The sequence below is a fragment of the Pleurodeles waltl genome, chromosome 3_1, assembly GCF_031143425.1.
Source record: "Pleurodeles waltl isolate 20211129_DDA chromosome 3_1, aPleWal1.hap1.20221129, whole genome shotgun sequence".
NCBI classification, from domain to species: Eukaryota; Metazoa; Chordata; class Amphibia; order Caudata; family Salamandridae; genus Pleurodeles; species Pleurodeles waltl.
The window spans coordinates 1,959,320,978-1,959,346,283 of record NC_090440.1 but is presented as its reverse complement, the minus strand read 5'-3'; the positions used below and the strand labels follow the sequence as shown (position 1 = coordinate 1,959,346,283).

Sequence of the window (25,306 nt, the reverse complement as noted above, 5' to 3'; positions counted from 1 at the left end):
TCTGGACACGGGCCAGGGGCGTCTGGTGCAGAGTGGGCATCTCCACTAGCTGGAGTGCCCTGAGGCATTTTAACACTAAGCCTGAGCCTTTGAAGCTCACTGCTAGGTGTTAAAGTGTTAAAGTTCCTGCGGGTAGGAGGTGTGAGGCACCTCCACCCAGTACAGGCTTTGTTTCCGAGGCCAGAGAGCACAAAGGCTCTCACTCCAGGGGGTGAGAAACACATCTCTCAGTGGCAGGTTGGCACAGACCAGTCAGTCCTGCACTGAAGGATTGGGTAAAATACAGGGAGCATCTCTGAGAGGCCCTCTGTGTGCATTTCTTAATAAATCCAGCACTAGCATTATTGTGGGTTTATTAGTCTGAGAAGTTTGATACCAAACTTCCCAGTATTCAGTGTAGCCATTATGGAACAGTAGAGTTCGTTTTGACAAACTCCCAGACCATATACTTAATATGCAACACAAACTTCCCAGGGGTAATTTACTTCAGGTAATTGGCGCTCCCTCTCAAAATAAAGTCACCTAATGGTTATCCTAAGCGGTGCCTACTCACTGGGAATTCCCCCTACAACCCAGATAACAAAAAATATTGTCCAACAATACTAAAATTGAGCAGCACTCCTATAACAAAAAGTAGCATAAATTATAAATGTCCATAAATGAAATATTCGTCCGTAGGTTACATCGTGTTCTTTATTCTTTCACATGTTTCGTCTGGGGAATACCCCTTTGACTTCCTCAGGACTCTATAACAGACAACATCCAATATGTAACAATTCATGGTACATATATTAGTGATTAACCCCTCACCATTCAAAGTGATTAATGTATATTTTCTTGTGAAAACCGTGATTTAATGTATTGTAATCATCCCCAATTTGCCAAATATTGACACCAAACCCTCACATTTCAGTGAGTATAAACCGTTTTGTGCGAAATCCATATAGCATATCCCATTACTATGTGTAATTCTCAATTATATGTACAATTATATGTACCCCGTAAAAGTTTTTACTAACAGTATATAATGAATATTTTAATAGAATTAATTCAAAGTTGCCAAACTAACCACATCCACAAAAAATATAATTCAAGTGATACCAGATCCCAATTAGAATGATGCCGATTTTAAGGATTCATATTTTGACAGATGATTATTGGATGACTATTTAATATCGATTTCAAATTGTATAATAAACCAATGTTAACTTCATTGTTCACTTCCTATACTCACAGTCAGTGCAATAGTGTTTCTCTCGCTTACCTCATTGAGTATATTTCAGAACTAATGTTAATGTGTATGCCCCTCAAAAGCAAGCGAGCGTATCCTAGGTAAAGAGGTTTATAGTAATGAATCCTTCTCTCAAAGTAATCTTTGTTCCTTTGGTCCCTCATAACCAATATAGCTCTCTCCTACCTGATATTAATTGTGCTGCGCTCCGCGAGTACTACAGAGAGGTATCATATTGAAAAAACACGTTGTTTTTCCGTGTTTATAAGCCCACCCTTCCAAGCCTGTGGAAATAGAAAGGGGACTTGCAGTAACATCACTCACCCACCACGTATGTTTGAAAATATCAAGAACAACTTAGTTTGCAGCCACCCTAAGCCTATAGAAATAGAGAGTGGACTTACAGTGACATCGCTCACATATCGCATTTATTTAACCGTATGTTAAATATCAGGATTTAACAGCCACATAATCACAATTATTATATGAATCCCACAAATATAATGGGAAACATACATTCTGAGTATACTGAGCTATTTTGGATGTATTGAAATTGACCCCCTATAGTTGTCGCTATAGAAGATAGACTATCTTCTATTACCAGCAATCTAAACACTATCAAGGTAACATATAGTTTAACTGACCCTTTCTCCAAATCACTCAAATTATCTTGACCTGTCCTAATGCCCTTGTACCAATCATTTGTTTCTCCTAAATCTACACTGTCGTTCATCGTGTAAAACGCTAATAAACCTAATACCTTATAATGTAAATGATTTATCTCTGAGCAAATATAAATCAAATAAATATCAATGTACCTTATTTTATCTATCACCAAGGAAATATTCTAATTAATGGTCTGAGTTTAGACCATGTTCTACTGCTCCTAAGCGCATAATCCAAACTGATTCCTTTCTTCTTAATACCAATTCCCTATTTCCACTTCTTGGATTCATTTCACAATAGTCAAATGCAAAAAATGTAAAATCCTTATGTACTTCTTGCATCTTACATGATCTCATATGCGAGGCTATAGGGTAACGTTCATCTTCTTGCCTAATGGCTCTCCAATGTTATGCAATTCTGACCTTAAGGGGACGTATGGTACTACCCACATAGATCTTGTCACATTTGCATATTAACATATATACAACATACTTCGTATTGCAATTGATGTAAGTTGTTATGCTAAACTTTGTGTTACCAATTCCTTGAAATTCCTTCTTTCCATGCCATGTACATTAAGCCAATTCGGCTTGATTTTATCTTTCAAGTAACTAGGGCTGAGAATATTGTTTAATGTCATTCCTCTCCTATATGATACATATACTTAATATGGCCAAACTATACTTACATTGTCTAAGAATGGACTTAGACACTGTAGGGGCATATTGCTCATGCAGGTATGCCCTCGCCTGTGGTATAGTGCACCCTGCCTTAGGTCTTTGAGGCCTGCTAGAGGGGTGACCGACCTATGCCACAGGCAGTATTTTGTGTGCATGGCATCCTGAGATGGATTACAGGTGACTTTGCATTTTTCTCCCCACCTATACACACAATCTGCAATGGCAGTGTGCATGTGTTAGGTGAGGGGTCCCTTAGGGTGGTACACATGCTGCATCCCTTAGGGACCTTCCCTGGTCACATGGCCCTTGGTACCACTGGTACCTTTTACAAGGGACTTATCTGTGTGCCAGGGGTGTGCCAATTGTGGAAACAATTATACATTTTCAGTGAAAGAACACTGGTGCTGGGGCCTGTTTAGCAGGGTCCCAACACACACTGTCAAGTGAGCATCAATATCAGGCAAAAAGTGTGTTGGGGGGCAAATGACTGCAACAAGGAGCCATTTTCCTGCAATGTGTATCTACAGCTACACATGCCATCGAAGAGAAAATTTTACTTACCCAGTAGACATCTGTTAGTGGCATATAGTGCTGTAGATTCACATGTGCCCTCCCTTCTCCCAGGAAGACTATGCTTGTTGTAGCACAACAAATTGTAAATATGTGTTCGGTGGCATGTGTAGCTGCAGATACACATGCTGTGCATATTCCGCCGTCTGGTGTTGGGTCGGAGTGTTACAAGTTGTTTTTCTTCGAAGAAGTCTTTTCGAGTCACGAGACAGAGGGACTCCTCCTACTTTGGTTCCATTGCGCATGGGCGTCGACTCCATCTTAGATTGTTTTTTTTTCCGCCATCGGGTTCGGAAGTGTTCCTTTTCGCTCCGTGTTTCGGGTCGGAAAGTTAGTCAGAATCTCGGAAAACTACGTCGGTATTGTTTCGTTCGGTATCGGGTTAGATCAGAATCGACACCGAATCGTGAAGAGCTCCGGTAGCCCTTCGGGGTAATTTCGATCCCCCGTCGGGGCCTGGTCGGCCCGACCGCGTGCAACATCGAGACTGATGGAACGGACCCCGTTCTGATTCTGTCCTAAATGCCACAGTAAATATCCTTATACAGACCAACATTTGGTCTGTAACTTGTGCCTGTCACCCGAGCACAAAGAAGGGACGTGTGAGGCCTGTCGAGCGTTTCGGTCGAGAAAAACGCTCCGAGACCGAAGAGCCAGAAGGTTGCAGATGGCGTCCACGCCGACAGGACAACAACGGTTCGAGGAAGAGGGAGAAGAAGAAACCTTCTCCATCCACGAATCGGATTCCGAAGAATTCAACGTCGAACAAACCGTGAGTAAGACGTCGAAACAAACATCACACGGAAAAACAGACAAAGCCCAGGGGACGCCACTGCCAACAGGCCATGGCTCAACCCATAAATTAGGTGACCGTCCATCGGCACCGAAAAAGGGCGAGCTGGTGCCGAGGTCGTCCGACTCAGGTCGAGACACAGGCACGCAGCAATCTCGGGACCGAGAAAGTGCTGCAGAAAAGGGTCGACACCGAGACAGCGGCACCGAAGCTGCTCGGCACAAAGATATCGGCACCGAAGATGGTCGACGCCAAGAGGGTACGACACCGAAAAAGAGAAAAATCTCTTCGGAGCCGAAAACAACAAAAGACACGGTTTCGGTGCCAAAACGCCCAGCAACCGAACCGAAAGCCAGTTCCTACTCAGAGGAACAATTACTGTCCTCCCAACTACAAAAACACAGATTTGAGGAGGAATTACAAACAACAGCTGTAGATCACACGCAAAAGCGGATCTTTATACAAAGTGGTACAGGGAAGATCAGCACCCTTCCCCCAATCAGAAGAAAAAGGAAACTAGATTTCCAACAACAAGAAAAGACACCACAAGCAAAAGTGGTAAAGAAGGTAACTCCACCACCTTCTCCACCACCGGCAACTCATATATCACCGGCACAGACTCCGACACAATCACCAGCTCATACCACCATGAGCCAAGATGACCAGGACGCATGGGATCTCTGACGCCCCAGTATCGGACAATAGCCCTGAGGCGTACCCCACTAAGCCCTCACCACCTGAGGACAGTACAGCATATGCACAGGTGGTAGCTAGGGCAGCAGAGTTTCATAACGTATCGCTACATTCAGAGCCTATCGAGGATGACTTCCTTTTTAACACCCTGTCCTCCACCCATAGCAATTATCAAAGCCTTCCTATGCTCCCGGGAATGCGAAGGCACGCTAAACAAATTTTTAAGGAGCCAGTTAAAAGCAGAGCAATAACTCCAAGGGTGGAGAAGAAATACAAGGCACCGCCCACAGACCCTGCTTTTATTACATCACAACTGACACCAGATTCAGTTGTCGTAGGAGCAGCTCGTAAAAGAGCCAACTCGCACACATCAGGCGACGCACCACCTCCAGACAAGGAGAGCCGCAAGTTTGATGCAGCTGGGAAAAGGGTTGCAGTACAAGCTGCAAATCAGTGGCGCATCGCCAACTCGCAGGCACTCCTAGCGCGATATGACAGAGCCCATTGGGACGAGATGCAGCATCTCATCGAGCACCTCCCCAAAGAAATCCAAAAACGGGCAAAACAAGTGGTTGAAGAGGGACAAAACATATCCAACAACCAAATCCGTTCTTCTATGGATGCAGCAGATACAGCTGCAAGAACAATAAATACTGCTGTAACGATAAGGAGGCACGCTTGGTTGTGCACATCCGGCTTCAAACCTGAGATACAACAGGCAGTGCTCAATATGCCGTTCAATGAACAACAATTGTTTGGACCAGAGGTGGACACTGCAATCGAAAAATTAAAGAAAGACACTGACACAGCTAAAGCCATGGGCGCACTCTATTCCCCGCAGGGCAGAGGCACATTTGGCACATTTCGCAAAACTACTCTTAGAGGAGGGTTTCGAGGTCAAGCCACACAAGCCAGCACCTCACAAACAACACCGTCTACCTACCAGGGACAATATCAAAGGGGAGGCTTTCGGGGCCAATACAGAGGGGGCCAATTCCCAAGAAACCGGGGAAAATTTCAAGGTCCCAAAACCCCTCAAAACAAACAGTGACTCACAAGTCACTCAACCCCTTCACACAACACCAGTGGGGGGAAGACTAAGCCAGTTCTACAAATCTTGGGAGGAGATAACAACAGACACTTGGGTCTTAGCAATTATCCAACATGGTTATTGCATAGAATTTCTCCAACTCCCTCCAAACGTCCCACCGAAAACACACAATATGTCAAAACAACATTTAGACCTTCTACAACTAGAAGTTCAAGCATTACTGCAAAAAGACGCAATAGAGTTAGTACCAGGTCCACAAAAGAACACAGGAGTTTACTCACTGTGCTTTCGAATACCAAAAAAGGACAAAACTCTGAGACCAATATTAGATCTCAGAACACTAAACACCTTCATCAAATCAGAACACTTTCACATGGTCACGTTACAAGACGTAATACCACTACTGAAACAGCAGGACTACATGCCAACCTTAGATCTAAAAGACACGTATTTCCATATACCGATACATCCCTCGCACAGGAAATACCTAAGGTTCGTATTCAAAGGAATACACTACCAATTCAAAGTGTTGCCATTCGGAATAACAACCGCGCCAAGAGTCTTTACGAAATGTCTAGCAGTAGTAGCTGCACATATCAGGAGGCAGCAAATACACGTGTTCCCGTACTTAGACGATTGGTTAATAAAGACAAACTTGCTAACAGAGTGTTCACAACACACAGATTATGTTATACAAACCCTTTGCAAACTGGGTTTCTCCATCAACTATGCAAAGTCACACATTCTGCCGTGTCAAACACAGCAGTACTTAGGAGCGACAATCAACACAACAAAGGGGATAGCCACTCCAAGTCCACAAAGGGTTCACAATTTTCACAAGGTGATACAAGCTATGTATCCAACACAAAAAATACATGCAAAGATGGTATTAAAACTCCTAGGCATGATGTCCTCATGCATAGCCATTGTCCCAAACGCAAGATTGCACATGAGGCCCTTACAACAGTGCCTAGCATCACAATGGTCACATGCACAGGGTCAACTTCTAGATCTGGTGTTGATAGACCGCCAAACATATATCTCGCTTCTATGGTGGAACAGTACAAATTTAAACAAAGGGCGGCCTTTCCAAGACCCAGTGCCATAATACGTGATAACAACAGATGCTTCCATGACAGGGTGGGGGGCACACCTCAATCAACGAAGCATACAAGGACAATGGGACGTACAACAAAGAAAGTTTCATATAAATCACCTCGAATTGTTAGCAGTATTTCTAGCGTTGAAAGCATTCCAACCCATAATAACCCACAAATACATTCTTGTCAAAACAGACAACATGACGACAATGTATTATTTAAACAAACGGGGGGACACACTCAACACAGTTGTGTCTCCTAACACAAAAAATATGGCATTGGGCAATTCACAACCACATTCGCCTAATAGCACAGTTTATTCCAGGGATCCAGAACCAGCTAGCAGACAGTCTCTCTCAGGATCACCAACAGGTCCACGAATGGGAGATTCACACCCAAATCCTGAACACTTACTTCCGAATTTGGGGAACACCTCAAATAGATCTATTTGCAACAAAAGAAAACGCAAAATGCCAAAACTTCGCATCCAGGTACCCACACCGGCAATCTCAAGGCAATGCTCTATGGATGAATTGGTCAGGGATATTTGCATACGCTTTTCCCCCTCTCCCTCTCCTTCCATATCTAGTAAACAGATTGAGTCAAAACAAACTCAAACTCATTCTAATAGCACCAACATGGGCAAGACAACCTTGGTATACAACACTACTAGACCTGTCAGTAGTACCTCATGTCAAACTACCCAACAGGCCAGATCTGTTAACACAACACAATCAACAAATCAGGCATCCAAACCCAGCATCGCTGAATCTAGCAATTTGGCTCCTGAAATCCTAGAATTTGGACACTTAAACCTCACACAGGAATGTATGGAGGTCATAAAACAAGCTAGAAGGCCATCCACTAGACACTGCTATGCAAGTAAATGGAAAAGATTTGTTTGCTACTGCCATAATAATCAAGTTCAACCATTGCATGCATCTCCAAAAGATGTTGTAGGGTATTTACTACATTTGCAAAAGTCAAATCTAGCTTTCTCTTCCATAAAGATACATCTCGCAGCAATATCTGCATACCTGCAAATTACTCATTCAACTTCCCTATTTAGAATACCTGTCATTAAAGCATTTATGGAAGGTCTAAAAAGAATTATACCACCAAGGACACCACCTGTTCCTTCATGGAACCTCAATATTGTCTTAACAAGACTCATGGGTCCACCTTTCGAACCCATGCATGCTTGCGAAATGCAATATCTAACTTGGAAAGTTGCATTTCTCATTGCCATTACATCTCTAAGAAGAGTAAGTGAAATTCAGGCATTTACTATACAAGAACCATTTATTCAAATACACAAAAATAAGGTAGTTCTAAGAACCAACCCAAAATTCTTACCAAAGGTTATCTCACCATTCCACTTAAATCAAACAGTAGAATTGCCAGTGTTCTTTCCACAGCCAGACTCAATAGCTGAAAGAGCACTACATACATTAGACATCAAAAGAGCACTAATGTACTACATTGACAGAACAAAACTAATTAGGAAAACAAAACAACTATTTATTGCATTTCAAAAACCTCATACAGGAAATCCAATATCAAAACAAGGTATAGCTAGATGGATAGTTAGGTGCATCCAAACCTGCTATCTTAAAGCAAAGAGACAGCTGCCTATTACACCAAAGGCGCACTCAACCAGAAAGAAAGGTGCTACCATGGCCTTTCTAGGAAATATTCCAATGAACGAAATATGTAAGGCAGCAACATGGTCTACGCCTCATACATTTACTAAGCACTACTGTGTAGACGTGTTATCTGCACAACAAGCCACAGTAGGTCAAGCTGTACTAAGAACTTTATTTCAAACTACTTCAACTCCTACAGGCTGAACCACCGCTTTTGGGGAGATAACTGCTTACTAGTCTATGCACAGCATGTGTATCTGCAGCTACACATGCCACCGAACGGAAAATGTCACTTAACCAGTGTACATCTGTTCGTGGCATTAGTCGCTGCAGATTCACATGCGCCCACCCGCCTCCCCGGGAGCTTGTAGCCGTTTTGAAGTAATCTTCAACATTTGTACATTTGTACATTTGTAAATATATTACTTTAACCTTCATTTTGTACATACTTATTCATTCCATTGCATGGGCACTATTACCAACATACACACCTCCTACCTCACCCTCTGCGGGGAAAACAATCTAAGATGGAGTCGACACCCATGCGCAATGGAACCAAAGTAGGAGGAGTCCCTCGGTCTCGTGACTCGAAAAGACTTCTTCGAAGAAAAACAACTTGTAACACTCCGACCCAACACCAGACGGCGGACTATGCACAGCATGTGAATCTGCAGCGACTAATGCCACGAACAGATGTACACTGGGTAAGTGACATTTTCCATATACATTGTATGGACATCTATTTTATTTACTATCTACTTATACACTCTTGACTTCACCCGCCTGCAGGAAAACAATATAACAAAGGGCTTGATGCCCATGCTCAGTATCACAGGGAGGAGGAGCCACTCGAACGCGTGACTAAAATATTTTTCAAAGAAAAACAACTTGTAACACTCTGAGCCCAACACTAGATTGCGGACTTATGCAAAGCATGTGGATTTACAGTACTACATGCCACAAACAGATCTCTACTTGGTAAGTAACATTTTGGGTTCCCTAAAACTCATCAGATACATTTTTCCTCTTTTTCCAAGTGTCACATTTATAAACACCAGGCATCTTGCTCCCAGTGGCCTGTAGGCACAGTGCCATAGTTCTAAAAGAAAAAATACTTTTGTTTAAATGGCAGGAACTTTAAGTTAAGAAACCTGCTTAATTAAACATTAAGATGTAATTGGCTCAATTGAAAGTGGAGAAAGACTTTAAGGCTTAACATTTCATAGAAATGTTTTCTTTACAATGACTATTTTTCAGTTATAAATATGGCACAGTGTCTACTGGCCACTGGGAGCAAAAAGGCCTCCTCCTTGTAAATGCAACACTTTGAAATGGGAGAAAATAAAAATGAAGTTAATCGTTAAGGTAACCTTTCATTTTAATTGGCTCTCATTTAAAAGCATTCAGAAACATCATGTGTAAGGAAATGCCTCCTTGGCATGGTTACCCCCTGACTTTTTGCCTTTGCTGATGCCAAGTTATGATTTCAAAGGGTGCTGAGGCCTGCTAACCAGGCCCCAGCACCAGTGTTCTTTCCCTAACCTGTACTTTTGTTTCCACAATTGGCACACCCTGGCATCCAGGTAAGTCCCTTGTAACTGGTACCAAGGGCCCTGATGCCAGGGAAGGTCCCTAAGGGCTGCAGCATGTCTTATGCCACCCTGGGGACCCCTCACTCAGCACAGACACACTGCTTGCCTGCTTGTGTTTGCTGGTGGGGAGAAAATGACTGTCGACATGGCACTCCCCTCAGGGTGCCATGCCAACCTCACTCTGTCTATGGCATAGATAAGTCACCCATCTAGTAGGCCTTACAGCCCTAAGGCAGAGTGCACTATACCATAGGTGAGGGCATAAGTGCATGAGCACTATGCCCCTACAGTGTCTAAGCAAAACCTTAGACATTGTAAGTGCAGGTTAGCCATAAGAGTATATGGTCTGGGAGTCTGTCATACACGAACTCCACAGCACCATAATGGCTACACTGAAAACTGTGAAGCTTGGTATCAAACTTCTCAGCACAATAAATGCACACTGATGCCAGTGTACATTTTATTGTAAAATACACCCCAGAGGGCATCTTAGAGATGCCCCCTGAAACCATACCTGACTTCCAGTGTGGGCTGACTAGTTTTAGCAGCCTGCCACACACCAGACATGTTGCTGGCCACATGGGTTGAGGGCCTTTGTCACTCTGTGGCTAGTAACAAAGCCTGTACTAGGTGGAGATGCTTATCACCTCCCCCTTGCAGGAACTGGAACACCTGGCGGTGAGCCTCAAAGGCTCACCCCCTTTGTTACAGCACCCCAGGGCACTCCAGCTAGTGGAGGAGATAATGAGAAAAACAAGGAGTAGTCACTGGCCAGTCAGGACAGCCCCTAAGGTGTCCTGAGCTGAGGTGACTCTGACTTTTAGAAATCCTCCATCTTGCAGATGGAGGATTCCCCCAATAGGATTACGGATGTGCCCCCCCCCCCCTCAGGGAGAAGGCACAAAGAGGGTGTAGCCACCCTCAGGGCTAGTAGCCATTGGCTACTAACCCCCCCGACCTAAACACACCCCTAAATCGAGTATTTAAGGGATCCCAGAACCTAGGTAACTAGATTCCTGCAACCTAAGACGAAGAAGGACTGCTGAACTGAAAATCCTGCAGAGAAGACGGAGACACCAACTGCTTTGGCCCCAGCTCTACCGGCCTGTCTCCCCACTTCAAGAAAAACTGCAACAGCGACACGTTCCACAGGGTTCAGCGACCTCTGAAGCCTCAGAGGACTACCCTGCATCTAAAAGGACCAAGAACTCCTGAGGACAGCGGCTCTGCTCCAAAGAAGAAACATCTTTGCAACAAAGAAGCAACTTTTAAAGAACACGTGTTTCCTGCCGGAAGTGTGAGATTTTGCACTCTGCACCCGACGCCCCCAGCTTGACTTGTGGAGAACCAACACTACAGAGAGGACTCCCTGGCGACTGCGAACCCGTGAGTAGCCAGAGTTGACCACCCTGAGCCCCCACAGAGACGCCTGCAGAGGGAATCCACAGGCTCCCCCTGACCGCAACTGCCTGCTTCTAAGAACCCGACGCCTGGTAAGGACACTGCACCCGCAGCTCTCAGGACCTGAAGGATCCGACCTCCAGTGCAGGAGCGACCCCCAGGTGGCCCTCTCCCTTGCCCAGGTGGTGGCTACCCCGAGGAGCCCCCCCTCCCTCCCCTTGCCTGCTTCGCTGAAGAGACCCATGGGTCTCCCATTGAACTCCATTGCAAACCAGACGCCTGTTTGCACTCTGCACCCGGTTGCCCCCGTGCCGCTGAGGGTGTATTTTTTGTGCTGACTTGTGTCCCCCCCGGTGCCCTCCAAAACCCCCCTGGTCTGCCCTCCGAAGACGCGGGTACTTACCTGCTGGCAGACTGGAACCGGGGCACCCCCTTCTCCATTGAAGCCTATGTGTTTTAGGCACCACTTTGACCTCTGCACCTGACCGGCCCTGAGTTGCTGGTGTGGTAACTTTGGGGTTGCCCTGAACCCCAAACGGTGGGCTACCTTGGACCCAACTTTGAACCCTGTAGGTGGTTTACTTACCTGCAAAACTAACAAACACTTAACTCCCCCAGGAACTGTTGAAAATTGCACTAAGTGTCCAGTTTTAAAATAGCTTATTGCCATTTGTGTGAAAACTGTATATGCTATTTTGCTAATTCAAAGTTCCTAAGTGAAATACATTTCATTTAAAGTATTGTTTGTAAATCTTGAACCTGTGGTTCTTAAAATAAACTAAGAAAATATATTTTTCTATATAAAAACCTATTGGCCTGGAATTGTCTCTGAGTGTGAGTTCCTCATTTATTGCCTGTGTGTGTACAACAAATGCTTAACACTACCCTCTGATAAGCCTACTGCTCGACCACACTACCACAAAATAGAGCATTAGAATTATCTCTTTTTGCCACTATCTTACCTCTAAGGGGAACCCTTGGACTCTGTGCATGCTATTTCTTACTTTGAAATAGTACATACAGAGCCAACTTTCTACATCATGTTTGATGGCATGTGTGGCTATAAATACACATGCTCTGCATATTTCTGCCATTTATTGTTGGGAACAGAAGGTGGCATGTTTTTTCTTTGAAATGTTTTTCGAATCATGAGGATTAGTGACTCCTTGTCTTGCTGGTAATGTACATAGGCATCAACTCCATTGCTAGGTTGTTTTCTTTCACTGTCTGGTCCGGTTGTGTTTTCGCCGAGCTCTTGATCAAGACCATCTTTTCCGTCTGATTGACGCGCTCCAATAGAGGCCCTTCGGGCTGACATTTTCTCGATTCCAACTCCACAAGAATAAAAATCTGTCCTAAGTGTCACACGAACTTCCCTCGGGCTGAGCAGAACCAGGTCTACAACCTCGGTTTGTCACCTGAACACACATAGAGTGGAGGACTGCCAGGCTTTTTGAACTAAGAGGACCATGCGAGATCGGAGAGCCCGTTGTCACGAAATGCAGCGGCAGGAGATTGAGAATTCACTAGATATTTTGATCTCTAAGACACCATGTCTGAACCGGAGCAGGAGCTTCAAGAGGCCTCAGCTGCTGAGGAAGAGGACTTCTCCATCGAGGATTCGGGATTGGCGGTGGACACAATCCTTGAGATGCAACAACTTCCTTTGGCTCAAACAACTGTGAGTAAAAGCTCCCCTGCTCAAACCAAAAGGTCCTCTATTACAGAAGCAAAGCAACCAGGCTGCCACTGTCTTCGGACCATGGCAGGCACTGAAGTCCCGCCACCGAGTTGGGGCCCAAATGTAATATCTAAGTCTTCCTCTTCGATACCGAACCATGCACCATCAGCCTTGGCACTGGCTGCATCGGCTCTGAAGAAATCGCTGCCCACCACAGCACTTACAGTTTCTGGATCAGAAGTTAAGAACTCCGAAAAGACTAAAATTCACCAAAGCCTTGGTGCTTACTACTCCCATCGAGACTATCCTCCACAGAATGAAGCAACAGATCTATACCAAGCAATCCCAGCTTCATATTAAGCCCGAAACAGGATGTGTCTTGGTTAAGGCTGCCAATACACCTTCTAAACTGCAGCTTACTTTTGAGGAGGCTATTGACAGTCCAACTCATCCTACCAACCACATCAAAGAGGATAGAGACTGGGCTGACTACCTACCCCTTCATCTCCTCCCTCTTGACATCACACCACAGGGCTCCCCTCACTCTTTCATGACACCCAGAGTACAGGAGCTGATAATGTGCCTTTTTCTGAAGAGACAGGCCCATGGTCTCAGCATTATGATGACCCATACACCAAAACCAACCCTGAAGTCTGGCAGCTAGACCATCCTCTCCAGATGAAAGTACTGCCTTTCAGGAACTTATTGGGAGGGCAGCCACTTACCATAAGGTGTCCCTATACTAAGAACCAATTGAGGATGATTTTCTATTTAAAACCCTCATAACATCTCATAGAGCCACACAATATCTGCCCATGCTTAAGGCCATGATGTGTCATGCAGAGGATATTTTTAAGGATCTTGATATGGCATGCATAATCACTCAACGTGTAGAAAAGTCTAAAGCTTTTCTTTCCAATCCAGTTTTTATGAAAGGTGAGATATCTGCAGATTCTCTGGTGGTCTCTAACGCCAGGAAAAAGAGCCAACTCTCAAGCAGCTACTGATGCTCCGCCTCCTGACAAGGAGAGCAGCTCATTGACGCCTCTGGCAAGTGTGTTGCTGCTCAAGCAGCCAACCATTAGCACATCGCCAGTAAGCAAGGGCTGCTTACTGCATATGATCGTGGCCACTGGGATGAAGTGGAGGAGCTCCTCCAGTACCTCCCAGAGGAGCACAGGAAAAGGGGACAGGAGTCTGTTAGTGAATGACAGCTTATATCTAACAACTGCATTTGCTGTGCCTTTGGCCTCTGCAAACACAGCTGCAAGAGTCATAATCATTAGTGTCCTCTTAAGCCAGCATGCATGGCAATGCATTTCCGAATTTAAACAGCAGGTACAACACACAACCATCCTAAATGTACCTTTTGATAAAGAGCACCTTTTTTACCCCCAGGTCAATCAGGCGCTCAGACAGATAAAAAAATATAATGAAGTGGCCAAGTCAATGGGAGCTCTCTAAACCTCCACTTCATATGGGGCCTTGCATAGGCCACAATATAAAGCAGCCTCCAAAACATCAGCCCCAGAACCTTCCTCATCTTACCACAAGGGCCACCCTCATTCATCGTCCCCAGGAGGATTTTATAAAGGTTCCTGCAGAGGAAACAAGAACAAAGGCTGAAGAAAAACACCCTCCCCTAGAGACTCTTTCACTGCCTCCAAGCAGTGACTCATTTCACCTTTCGTTCGACTACCTACCACCTGTTGAAGGACATTTTCAGCTCTTTTTTCATCACTGACAAAATATCACAGATCAATTGGTTTTGGTTATTATCCAACATGGTTACTCTCTGGGCTCAGTTCCACACCTCCAAACATCCCCCCCTTATAATCACAAGCTTTCAGCAGACCATATCATTCTGCTCAAACGGGGTGCAGGGCCTACTAGCCAAAGGAGTGATAGAACCAGTCCCAACGCACCATCAAAGAACAGGAGTATATTCACTATACTTTCTCATCCCCAAAAAGGACGGCTACTTAACCTCTACTCTAGATCTCAGACCTTTAAATCATTACATCCTATCAGAACATTTTCACATGGTCATGCTTCAAGACCTGATCGCACTGCTTCAACAAGGCAACTTTCTCTTAGCACTAGATTTAAAGGAGACTCCTATATTCACATTCGTATACACCTAGCACATCGCAAATACCTCAGATTTTTGATAGCAGGACATTACCATTTCAAATTATCCCCCTTTGAGGTTGCAACGGCCCCAAGAATGTTAAAAAATGCCTAGCATTTGTCGCAGCTCACTTGCACAGGCAAAACATTCATGTCTTCCCATACCTGGACTGGATCATTGCAGCCAGTACCCTCACACAATGTTTGCATCATGCTCAAGTCACCATAGACTTGCTTCATCAGCTAGATTTCACTATCAATTTCCAAACGAAACGTCGCACCCGATTCTGCTTCAGGCCAACCCTGTTTAGAAGCCATTCTCAGCATGCTATTGGGACTAACCTACCCCCAAAGCAGCAAGGATTCAAAACTTTCAGACAACTCTCATTTTTGCCCCAGTCACCAAGTCACACTAAAATGTGTCATGAGGTTTCAGGGCATGATGGCCTCTTGACCGGCCATTGTGCCACATTCTGGTCTTCACATGATCCCATTGTAGGAATGTCTCACACCAAAGGTCTCAGGCACAGGGTCGTTTAGAGGATCTAGTGGTGGTAAAAAGCCGCACCCATTGCTCTCTGTAATAGTGAAACAAAACTAATCTCTTAAAGGGGTGGTGTTTCCTGGACCCTGTTCCACAGATAATTCAGACAACAGACGCCTCAGACAGGGTGGGACGCTCACCTTCAGGGTCTTTCTGCAGTTGTCTTGTCTTTCAGACAATTTGGCACTGGGCCATTCGTCACAAAATGTACCTGTTAGAGGAACACTTCCCAGGAACACACAACAATTTTGCCGCCCTCCTCAGCAGGATGCGGCAACAAATCCACATGTGGTAGTTCCATCCTCAAGTCCTGCTTCCCTGCTCTCAGAAATGAGGGTCTCCAGTCATAGGCCTATTTGAAACAAAAGAAAATGTAAAATGCCTACACTTCACCTCCAGATTCCTACACCCTCAGACCAAGGGATGAACTGGTCGGGGATAGTTGCCTACGCTTTTTAACCTCTCCTTCCATATCTGGTTCAGAAACTCAGCGATATGTCTCTCACGTTGATACTTGTGGCTCCCACACGGGCCAGACAAACATGGTTCACCTCTCTGCTAGAACTATCAGCGGTTCCTCACAAGAAGCTTCCCCTTGACACTGACCTTCTCACTCAGAAGGATGATCAAATCAGGGACCCACATTCCAAATAATTGAATCTTGCAGTTTGACTCCTGAAGCCATAAAGTTAGGATACCTAAACCTGCCTCAAGAATGCATGGATATTCTTAAGGAGGCATGGAAACCTACTTCTATAGTATGCTAAGTAGCAAAGATGGAAACGTTTTGTCTGCAACAGCCTATCCAAACAATGGGACCACTTCAAAGTGTCAGTTCAAAATATTCTTTTATATCTTCTTAATTTGCAGGAAGCACATTTAGCATATACTTTCATAAGGTTACATTTATCAGCCATAGCTGCTTACCTTCAGAATAGAGAACACTCTTCTCTTCTTAAAGTAATTAATAATTAAAGCTTTTATGGAAGGACTTAAGAGTGATTCCGCCAAGGTTATCTCTGACTCATGAGCCCACCTTTTGAACATCTACTCATGTCCTTTACAATTTCTGTCGTGGGAAGTGGCGTTTTTAGTTGAAATCACTCCCCTTAGACATGTTAGTGACCAAGTCCTTCACCTTGCAAGAACCTTACTTCCAAATACACAAGTATAAAGTAGTTTTTCGCACCAATCCAACATTTTTACCAAAAGTGGTATCTCAATTCTATCTGAATCAAAATATTGAATTGCCAGTCTTTTTTCTGCACCCAGATTCTGTTGCTAAAAGAGCCCTCCATACACTAGATGTAAAAAGAGCACTTATGTTCTACATTGATAGAACTAAACCATTTAGAAATGTGAAACAACTTTCTGTTGTCTTCTTCCCCCACATTAAGGCAATCCTGTAACTAAATCCATTATAGCAAGGTGGATTGTCAAATGTATCCCAATTTGCTGTGCTAAAGTCAAAAGGCCACTACCTATCCCTATCCACTAAAAAAAAAAAAGGGGGGGGGCATCTATGGCCTTTAAGGTAACATTCTCATACCGACATCTGTAAGGCGGCTACATGGTCTACACCACTTACCTTCACTAAGCATTATTGTGTGGATGTTTTAGCACACCAACAAGCTAACTTGGGTCAAGCAGTGCTACGTACACTTTTCCAGACCACTGTAACACCCACAGGTTAGCCACCGCTGTGGAGGGACACTGTGTTCTCCAGTATTGGATCTTTCATAGATTCACATGCTTGAATCATCCCCGTCGTCGTAATTGTATCACACTAGGCCCCAATGGCCCTGTTATAGCCTGTCCGTGTTTTCTTATAAAAAAAAAAAAAAAACGTGAACTACAACCAATCAAGTGCCAGCAACCTCTAGAACACTCCCCACAGAGGCTGTTTTCCTCAGATTTTCTACCGCACGTCGTGTGAAGGGAGTCTCCCTGAGCTCTGCTTAGTTTCTTTTATGACAGAACAATTTTCTCTCAGAGAATTTCGATTTCCAGTGGACAGGATGTCCCAGCAAGCCAAAAAAGGACTTTTCAGAGATTGTGACAGTTGTGGGAGAAAGAGACTTCATATTGATTACCCCCACAAGAAGTGCATATACTGCCTACATCCAGACCATAAGGTGAGAGATCGTAAGATTTGTCGCACCTTCAGACAGGGAGGGTAGACTTTTGTTCTGGCTCCAAAAGCAGAAAGCCATGGAAAACCCTTCTTCTGAAGAGGGTGAATCCTCCTCGCAGACTTTTCCGTCCCTAAAAAGGCCTAAAGGTGAAGAGAAACTTTCTGCAGAACCTCCTTCTCTGGAAAAACAAAGGCCAATGGAGCTCTGCCTCATCATTATCAGAAACCAGTGTTAAGCCCTTAAGAAAGGTTCACTCAGAGCCTACAACACCTTTGGTGGGGGAAAAAGGCACCTCCAAAAAGTGCCTCTCTGTCTCTGTCACCGAAGAAAAAAACAGAAAAATACTCTTCAGACTCTGACAGAAAAGGCTCGTCGACATCACTGTCGACGACCACGTCTACAGTAACAATGGTGACAATTACGTTGAAGTTCACCACAGCAGTGCCCCCTATGATACTTACGTCGTCGCTGCTTTCTTCGACGATCATCACATCTAGGATACTCAAAAGGGCACGGTCGACGATGAGGATATAGTCGACGAGAGACAAGCCAACAAAAACCCCTTACCATACCCGTTGAGACATGAAATGAAGACTCCGTTGACGAGGGAACCGTTGACTATGCAACCATTCACAATATCTTCGACAGCAGCCTCATCAACGATGGACACAGCAGGGGCTAAGTCTACGTGTGATTTCACCATGTACACTTTGGGAACGGCAAAGTTCCTTCCTCTCTCTTTAATAACGGTAGGAAAGAAGACATCTCCAATCCTACAATGCATACCTCCCCAAGCAAGGTGTCAACACTTATTAGATGACGACGATGATTTACTCTCTCAGAATGATGGCATGTTTGGAGTGGCCTACAGTCCGTCACAGCTTAATATCAAATGTCAAGACCCGGATGACGACGACGACGATGATGATGATGATCAGTATCAGGACAGCTATTCTTTAGCCAGGGTCCAACTGGATCCGTCATGTTCTACAGAAGGAAACATAGACACCTCTGTCCCCATACCAAGGTCTTTGGTGACAGACCTCCAGAGTATGTTGCAGGACTATTACAGAAGGTTTCCCCCATTACTACCAGCGACTCCGATCACGCAGCAGCATAACTTACAAGCGGGACTGCGCATTCCTCCCTATCTATCCAGGAACACCACCCAGAACGAGATGACCCTCAATCCACTGAGAAGAAAGAGAAGAGAGAGAAATACCTGAAACCCCTACAAGTGAGTGGGATGAATACCTGATTCCTACGCCATCACCACCGGTGGCAGCACTGGTGGATTCACCCCCAGAGAACATAAGGGGATTACATAATTTGATGAAAAGAGCAGCTAAACATTTTCAACTGCCCATTCTTTCTAGGGAAACTGATTGTTTCCTATATGACTTTAACGAACCAACAAAAAAGTCAGTAAGAGCTATCCCTATAGTGGACCTCATATGGCCGGAAGGATTGAAGGCAATGAGAAATTCAGCTACAATACCCTCCCAAATCCCGCATTTGGAGAAAAAGTCTAAAGCGTCAGAGGATACTCCAGCTTGTTTAATTACGCAACCAAAGCCGGTATCTATGGTATCTCAAGCAGCTCAACACCTTTCAGAAAATACTTCAACACCAATAACATCCCCGCCAGATAGAGAAGGACGCCGGTTGGACAACATAGGGAAATGGTTCTCCTCAATAGCAGCAATAACCGTCAAAGCTGCCAACTCGTTAGCCATTTCAGGCAGATACGATCGCCGAATTTGGGCAGACATGTCCTCTTATGTTGATCTCTCGCCCAAGGATGCTAAACTAGAGGCAAAGAGGGTGTTGCAGGAAGGGGAGCTGATCACAGCCGACGTGATCGATTGTGCGATTGATAACTCACTAATGGAATTCAGACAACTGGCAGTGGTCTTGCGAAGACATGGCTGGCTAAAATCTACTTCTTTTAGGTCGGAGGTTCAAAGTAGGATACTTGACCTGGCATATGATGGGGAAAGTCTCTTCAGCAAACATGGATGACAATTTGCAGTCCATAAAGCCAGATGCGGACACGGACAAATCCCTGGGTCCATTGCAGTACAAAAAACAACTATTTCAGGGAGCGAAACGAAGAGGCACTTACTCCTTTCGTGGTGTTTTCCAAGCATATTGACCACAATACCAAACGGCTCAGACAGGTTTTCGACAGCAGTATTGACAACAAAAGCAGCAATATCGGGCACCACCTTAAGCTGCCTAGACATTCGTCGAAGGGAAGAACCGCTACCTGTGGCAGACACGGGTAGAAAACAATGACCGGGCATTCATATCAGCTACCAACTCCACCTGTGTTCCAAAGATTGGAGGCCGCATCACTTACCACATCCCTCAGTGGTTCGAGATAACATGGGACAAGTGGGTACTAGATATAGTATCCAGGGGACATACTCTAGAACTCATTTGGAAGCCTCCGAATACCCCTCCGTCAGGACCACCACCTCCAATATTAAAACACCTCCTCAGGGAAGTATATGTGATGTTACACAAAGGGTCAATAGAACGTGTTCCAACACTGCACAGGAACCGGGGATTTTATTCCCGCTTTTTTCTAGTAAAAAAAGCCTTCAGGGGATTAGCGTCCCATCCTAGATTTGAGGTCCTTAAACAAGCTTCTGTAAGAACAGACGTTTCACATGGTAAAGCTTCAGGACATTCTATGCCTCTTGAACACAGATCACATTACATCTCTAGACCTTCAGGATGCGTACTTCCATATCCCAATGCATCGAAACCATCGGAAATGTCTCAGGTTCAGGGTAGCTGGTATGCATCTACAGTTTTGTGTCCTCCCATTCAGATTAAAGTCGATTCCCAGAATCTTTACCAAAGTGCTAGCGCCTGTAGCGGCTCACTTACGCCAGCTGGGTATACAGGACTTTCCATATCTGGACGACTGGCTCATAAAGGCATCCACAAAAGCTCAGGTGGTAAACCACACAGCCACTTGCCTCCGGTTGTTCAAAACTCTGTGTCTTACCATCAATTATTGCAAGTCACACTTCTATCCCACACAGAGGCTGAATTTCTTAAGAGCAATTCTGGATACTATCCAAAACAAAGCATTTCCATCTCGGGAGAGGCAACGAAAGCTATCCAGCATGGCTCAAAAGCTATCAGCAAAAAAGTTTGTTTCAGTTCGGAATTACAAATCATTCATGATAATGATCTCTTCATTATTCCACTGAAATTGCCGACTACACAAGCGACCTCTACAGGAGCAACTGGACTCTGTGGCTCCAAGTGAATGGCTCCTTCGACGATTAAATTCTCATCACACCAGTAATGCGAACTGCCATATCTTGGTGAGCAAAACAGACCAACTTATCCAAGGGCCTTTCTTTTCTTCAACAAGTGTCGCAGTACACAATAACGACAGATGCGTCATTCGAGGGTTGGGGTGCCCACCTTCAAGATCTCCAGATAAGTGGCAACTGGATACAAAAAGACAAATAGCTTCATTTAAACCAACTGGAACTCAAATCGATAGATTTGGCGCTGAAGGCCTGCTTACCAAGAATACAGAACTAAAAAATTCTCATCAGATCAGACAATACCACAAGTATGTTTTACCTGCACAAACAAGGCGGCACAAAATCCTTGCAGGTTTCATGTCGAGCTCAGAGCATATGGGAATGGGCTATAGCAGTGGTTCCCAAACTGGGAGCTGCGGCTCCCTGGTGCGCCATCAAAACTAGCCTGGGGCGCCCCACACAGTTTTATTGTCCGAACTGGAAATAGCTCAGTGGTTCCCAAACTGTGTGTGGCGCCCCTGGCTAGTTTTGATGGTGCACCAGGGAGCCGCGGCTCCCAGTTTGGGAACCTCTGGCCTATAGCAAACCAAATTTCACTGAAAGCGGAGCACCTGCCAGGTCAAACCAATCTCTTAGCGGACGCTTTGAGCAGAACATTCATCCTGTATCACGAGTGGGTTCGTGACCAACAAGTTCTCAACTAACTTTTCAAGAAGTGGGACAGGCCGAATGTAGATCATTTTGCCACATATGAGAACAGGAAATGCCCATATTACGCAGGCTGGCATCACCAGAAAGGGTCGCAGGGAAATGCGTTTTTGATGAGATGGTCAGGAATCTATGCCTACGCTTTTCCCCCCCGATTCCGCTTATCCCCAGAGTGATCAACAAAATGAAAGCATAGGGATGTCGTCTCCTCCTAGTAGCACCCAGGTGGCCCAGGCAGATTAGGTTCACAGAACTCCTTCTGGATTCAGAACAGCCACATGTTCTCTGGTTATCCCACCTTCCACTTGAAAGGTATGCGATCTATACTTGTCTAATGTTATTATTGTTATTTTTTATTATTATTCTCGATACATAGCTATATTGCTTTCGAATATTAACTGAATGTAACATCAGTCCTATTATTATGGCTGTTATGGTTAGTTTAAACAATATTACTGCTCGCTACTCTAATTCAAGCATTTGAATCTATGAAAGATCCAATACTGGAGAAGAAAATTGGTAACTTACCTGTAACTATAGTTCTCCAGTATTGGTATCTTTCATAGATTCACATGCGATCCACCCTCCTCCCCTCAGGGGCTCCCCTAATCATAAATCTATCTACTGCACACTTGTGCTAGAAAATCTGAGGGAAACAGCCTCTCTGGGGAGTGTTCTAGAGGGTGCTGGCGCTTGATTGGTAGTAGTTCAAGTTTTTTTTTTAAATAAAGGAACATGGATAGGCTATAGCAGTGCCTATTTGGGCCATTGGGGCCTAGAGTGATACACTTAAAGCTATTTATATTTAAAGTTATCATGAGGCTCCCACCTCAACGACTGGGATGAATCAAGCATGTGAATCTATGAAAGATACCAATACTGGGGAACTGTAGTTACAGGTAAGTAACCAATTTTCTCACACATGCCATCAAACGGAAAATGTTACTTACCCAGTAAGCATCTGTTTGGGGCATGTAGTGCTATAGATTCACATGCACCCACCCCCCTGTGGCTGTTGCATTCCTTTCCAGATACTCACATGCATGGTCATTTCATTCTTATTAGTCAATGCCAATGCACATTATTAGCAAAAGGAGGAGTCACTCACTAAACCTCGTGACTCAAAAGACTTTTCGAAGAATAAACAACTTGCAATCTTCCGGACCCACACTAGATGGCAGAAGTATCCAGAGCATGTGATCTCCAGTTCTACAACCACAAACAGATGCTTACCAGGTAAGTTACATTTCCTTTATTCTCACATCAATATTGAGTTGATGGGGACTTTTATTTAAGACTTAAATACTTCAGTGTCTCAGCTCTTCACTTCTGTCACTCAGCCTGGCCCATAAATCTGACTGAATGCTGCTTATTATCAGGCTCTGCCGTCTGCAGCCTGATGATAATAATGTAATGTGAACGCATCCTTCTCTTAATTTTGGAAGACAAATGTGACCTTATGTTTATTTCAGAATGAACTCAAGGATGCAAACTACTCTGAACGTGTCTGGGAGCTACTGGTAGCTCGCGATCAAGTGGTTGGAAACAGCTGCTCCAGACCAATTGGAATAAGTTCACTGGCGGACTTTAGGGTCTGATCTTTGTTTCTAATAAGGTGTCAGACCATTTTCTTTGGTTTTCATAATTCTCTCATGGGAGAGCATTTCATGCTACATTGGCTTGCTGTAACTACTATGATGCACAACTCCTATCCTGGCCGAGGTCCCCGCTTGTAACTCCTTCCGTTAGCCATCATTGGTGTGTGCAACCTCTGATAACATTCCTCCATTAAGTGTCCAGGTGCTGACGGTCAGTAAGAAAGATATGCACCTTCTGCAAACGAAGGTGGAGACTTTAAACTTTTGTAATGTGATTTTGGGCTTTGGACTAGGAGTTATTGATATCAGCTTGCCAGATTAGAGAATAACAAAGCTAGAGGGGTAGGCAAGAAGAGGTCAGCCAACCACAAGTGAGATATTGAAAAAGAAGTTCCCACACATTTCTTTCAATGCGGAATGCCTTGCATGGGCCTCTTTGTTACTAGTATAATTTGATTTGCAAATGTTCCTATTCTATTCTGTGAAATGTCCTAGCCAGGGATTTCCACTATATATTTTTATCTTTTACTGAGTTTTTCTTCCCAACCGGCCTTTCTGAGAGTTATCGGGCAAACCAGGAGAGTCTGAGGTCATTCTTATGAGCCTGAACTGGGCAAGTGGATCTCAAACCTCCTGTAGGTTAGCCCCTGGATGCATTAAAATCCACTGCTAATGGAAGACTGGTTACCCCAGGAAGAGCGGATGGTTCTGCAACTGAATGAGAAACTAGTGCTCCTTCAGGTTTTGAGGTTGAAAGGCAACTTTACAGCATGTACCTATTCTTGGTTCACATGCAAAGTATTGCCCCTGCATGACTTTGGAAATAATATGGCTGTTACCTTGGGTGCAGCAATACATTTCTGCCCTGATTATTGCAATTATCTGTTTTTCTATCGTGCAGAGAATCTTGCAGCTGCTCCCATTTAACACAGAATGTTGCAATATGCATAATAATTGGGTTAAGAAGGGGCAATACTTCTCATCTAGGGATCCTTACACTGTATGTTTGATAGCAGATCATGCTTAACATTTGATAGCCTTAAAATACTAATACAGTGTAGCCCCAAACTGCATTTTACTTGGAAGATACAGCAATTAAATAAACTATCTGTCGTTCATCAGTTTACTGTTTTAAACATCCACTAATTTTCTGGCAAAACTGAAAATTCTGTTTTGCAGCGCAATTTGTTTTATTTTTTTCTGGGTTCATATGCTGTGCATTGGTCAGCCATCTATTGGTTGATTTTCCAATGCACTAGGAGTCCTCCTCCTTTCTCTCTTTTTTTTGTTGTTGTTGGTTGTTGATAGTCCCACCATTTAGTGTCCTTTGACGCCATGCGCCCTCCTTGGAATCTCTCAGTTGTGGTCGCCATCTTCAGATTCTTTTTTTTTTTCTTTTTTCTTCTGTTCTCTCATTTTCTAGGGGAGGTGGGTGGGTCGCCTGTGAATCCAGAAAATTCTTCAAGTTTCACACTTACTCCGACAGGTAAGAAACCATTTGTTTTGCAATGTGAATCTTTTCTGGATTCACATGCTGTGCATTGATTTTGTAGCTGTTTTTTAATTTTATGTTGGCTGGGATGAAGAGGACTTGAGCGTCTGTTTATTTGAATCCCTGTGCGTTAATGGTTTGTAAACGTGTGGACTGATGACCCAGTAGCTGCCATGCAAATGCCCTGCAAACGTATATTTAATAGAAAAACAATTGTTGCTACTTTTTTCTGTGTTCAGTGCACTTTTGGGTTAGATTATATAATTGTATTCTTGCACTTGAATGACATAATTGAATAGTTT

The 25,306-nt window shown here is 44.2% G+C and overlaps 1 protein-coding gene across 16 annotated transcripts in view; it reads left to right on the top strand.

Moving 5' to 3' along the window:
• The window catches only part of NCOR1 (nuclear receptor corepressor 1), a 1,251,773-nt gene that overhangs the window by 175,442 nt on the left and 1,051,025 nt on the right, over positions 1-25,306 (top strand). For 11 of the 16 annotated variants that reach the window (XM_069226322.1, XM_069226316.1, XM_069226320.1 and 8 more), the window contains exon 11: positions 24,936-24,998. The exons of the other annotated variants lie outside the window; for them this stretch is intronic. In XM_069226322.1, coding sequence (XP_069082423.1) covers positions 24,936-24,998 — 63 coding nt within the window. The remainder of the gene's footprint in view (positions 1-24,935; positions 24,999-25,306) is intronic. 16 annotated transcript variants of the gene reach the window in all.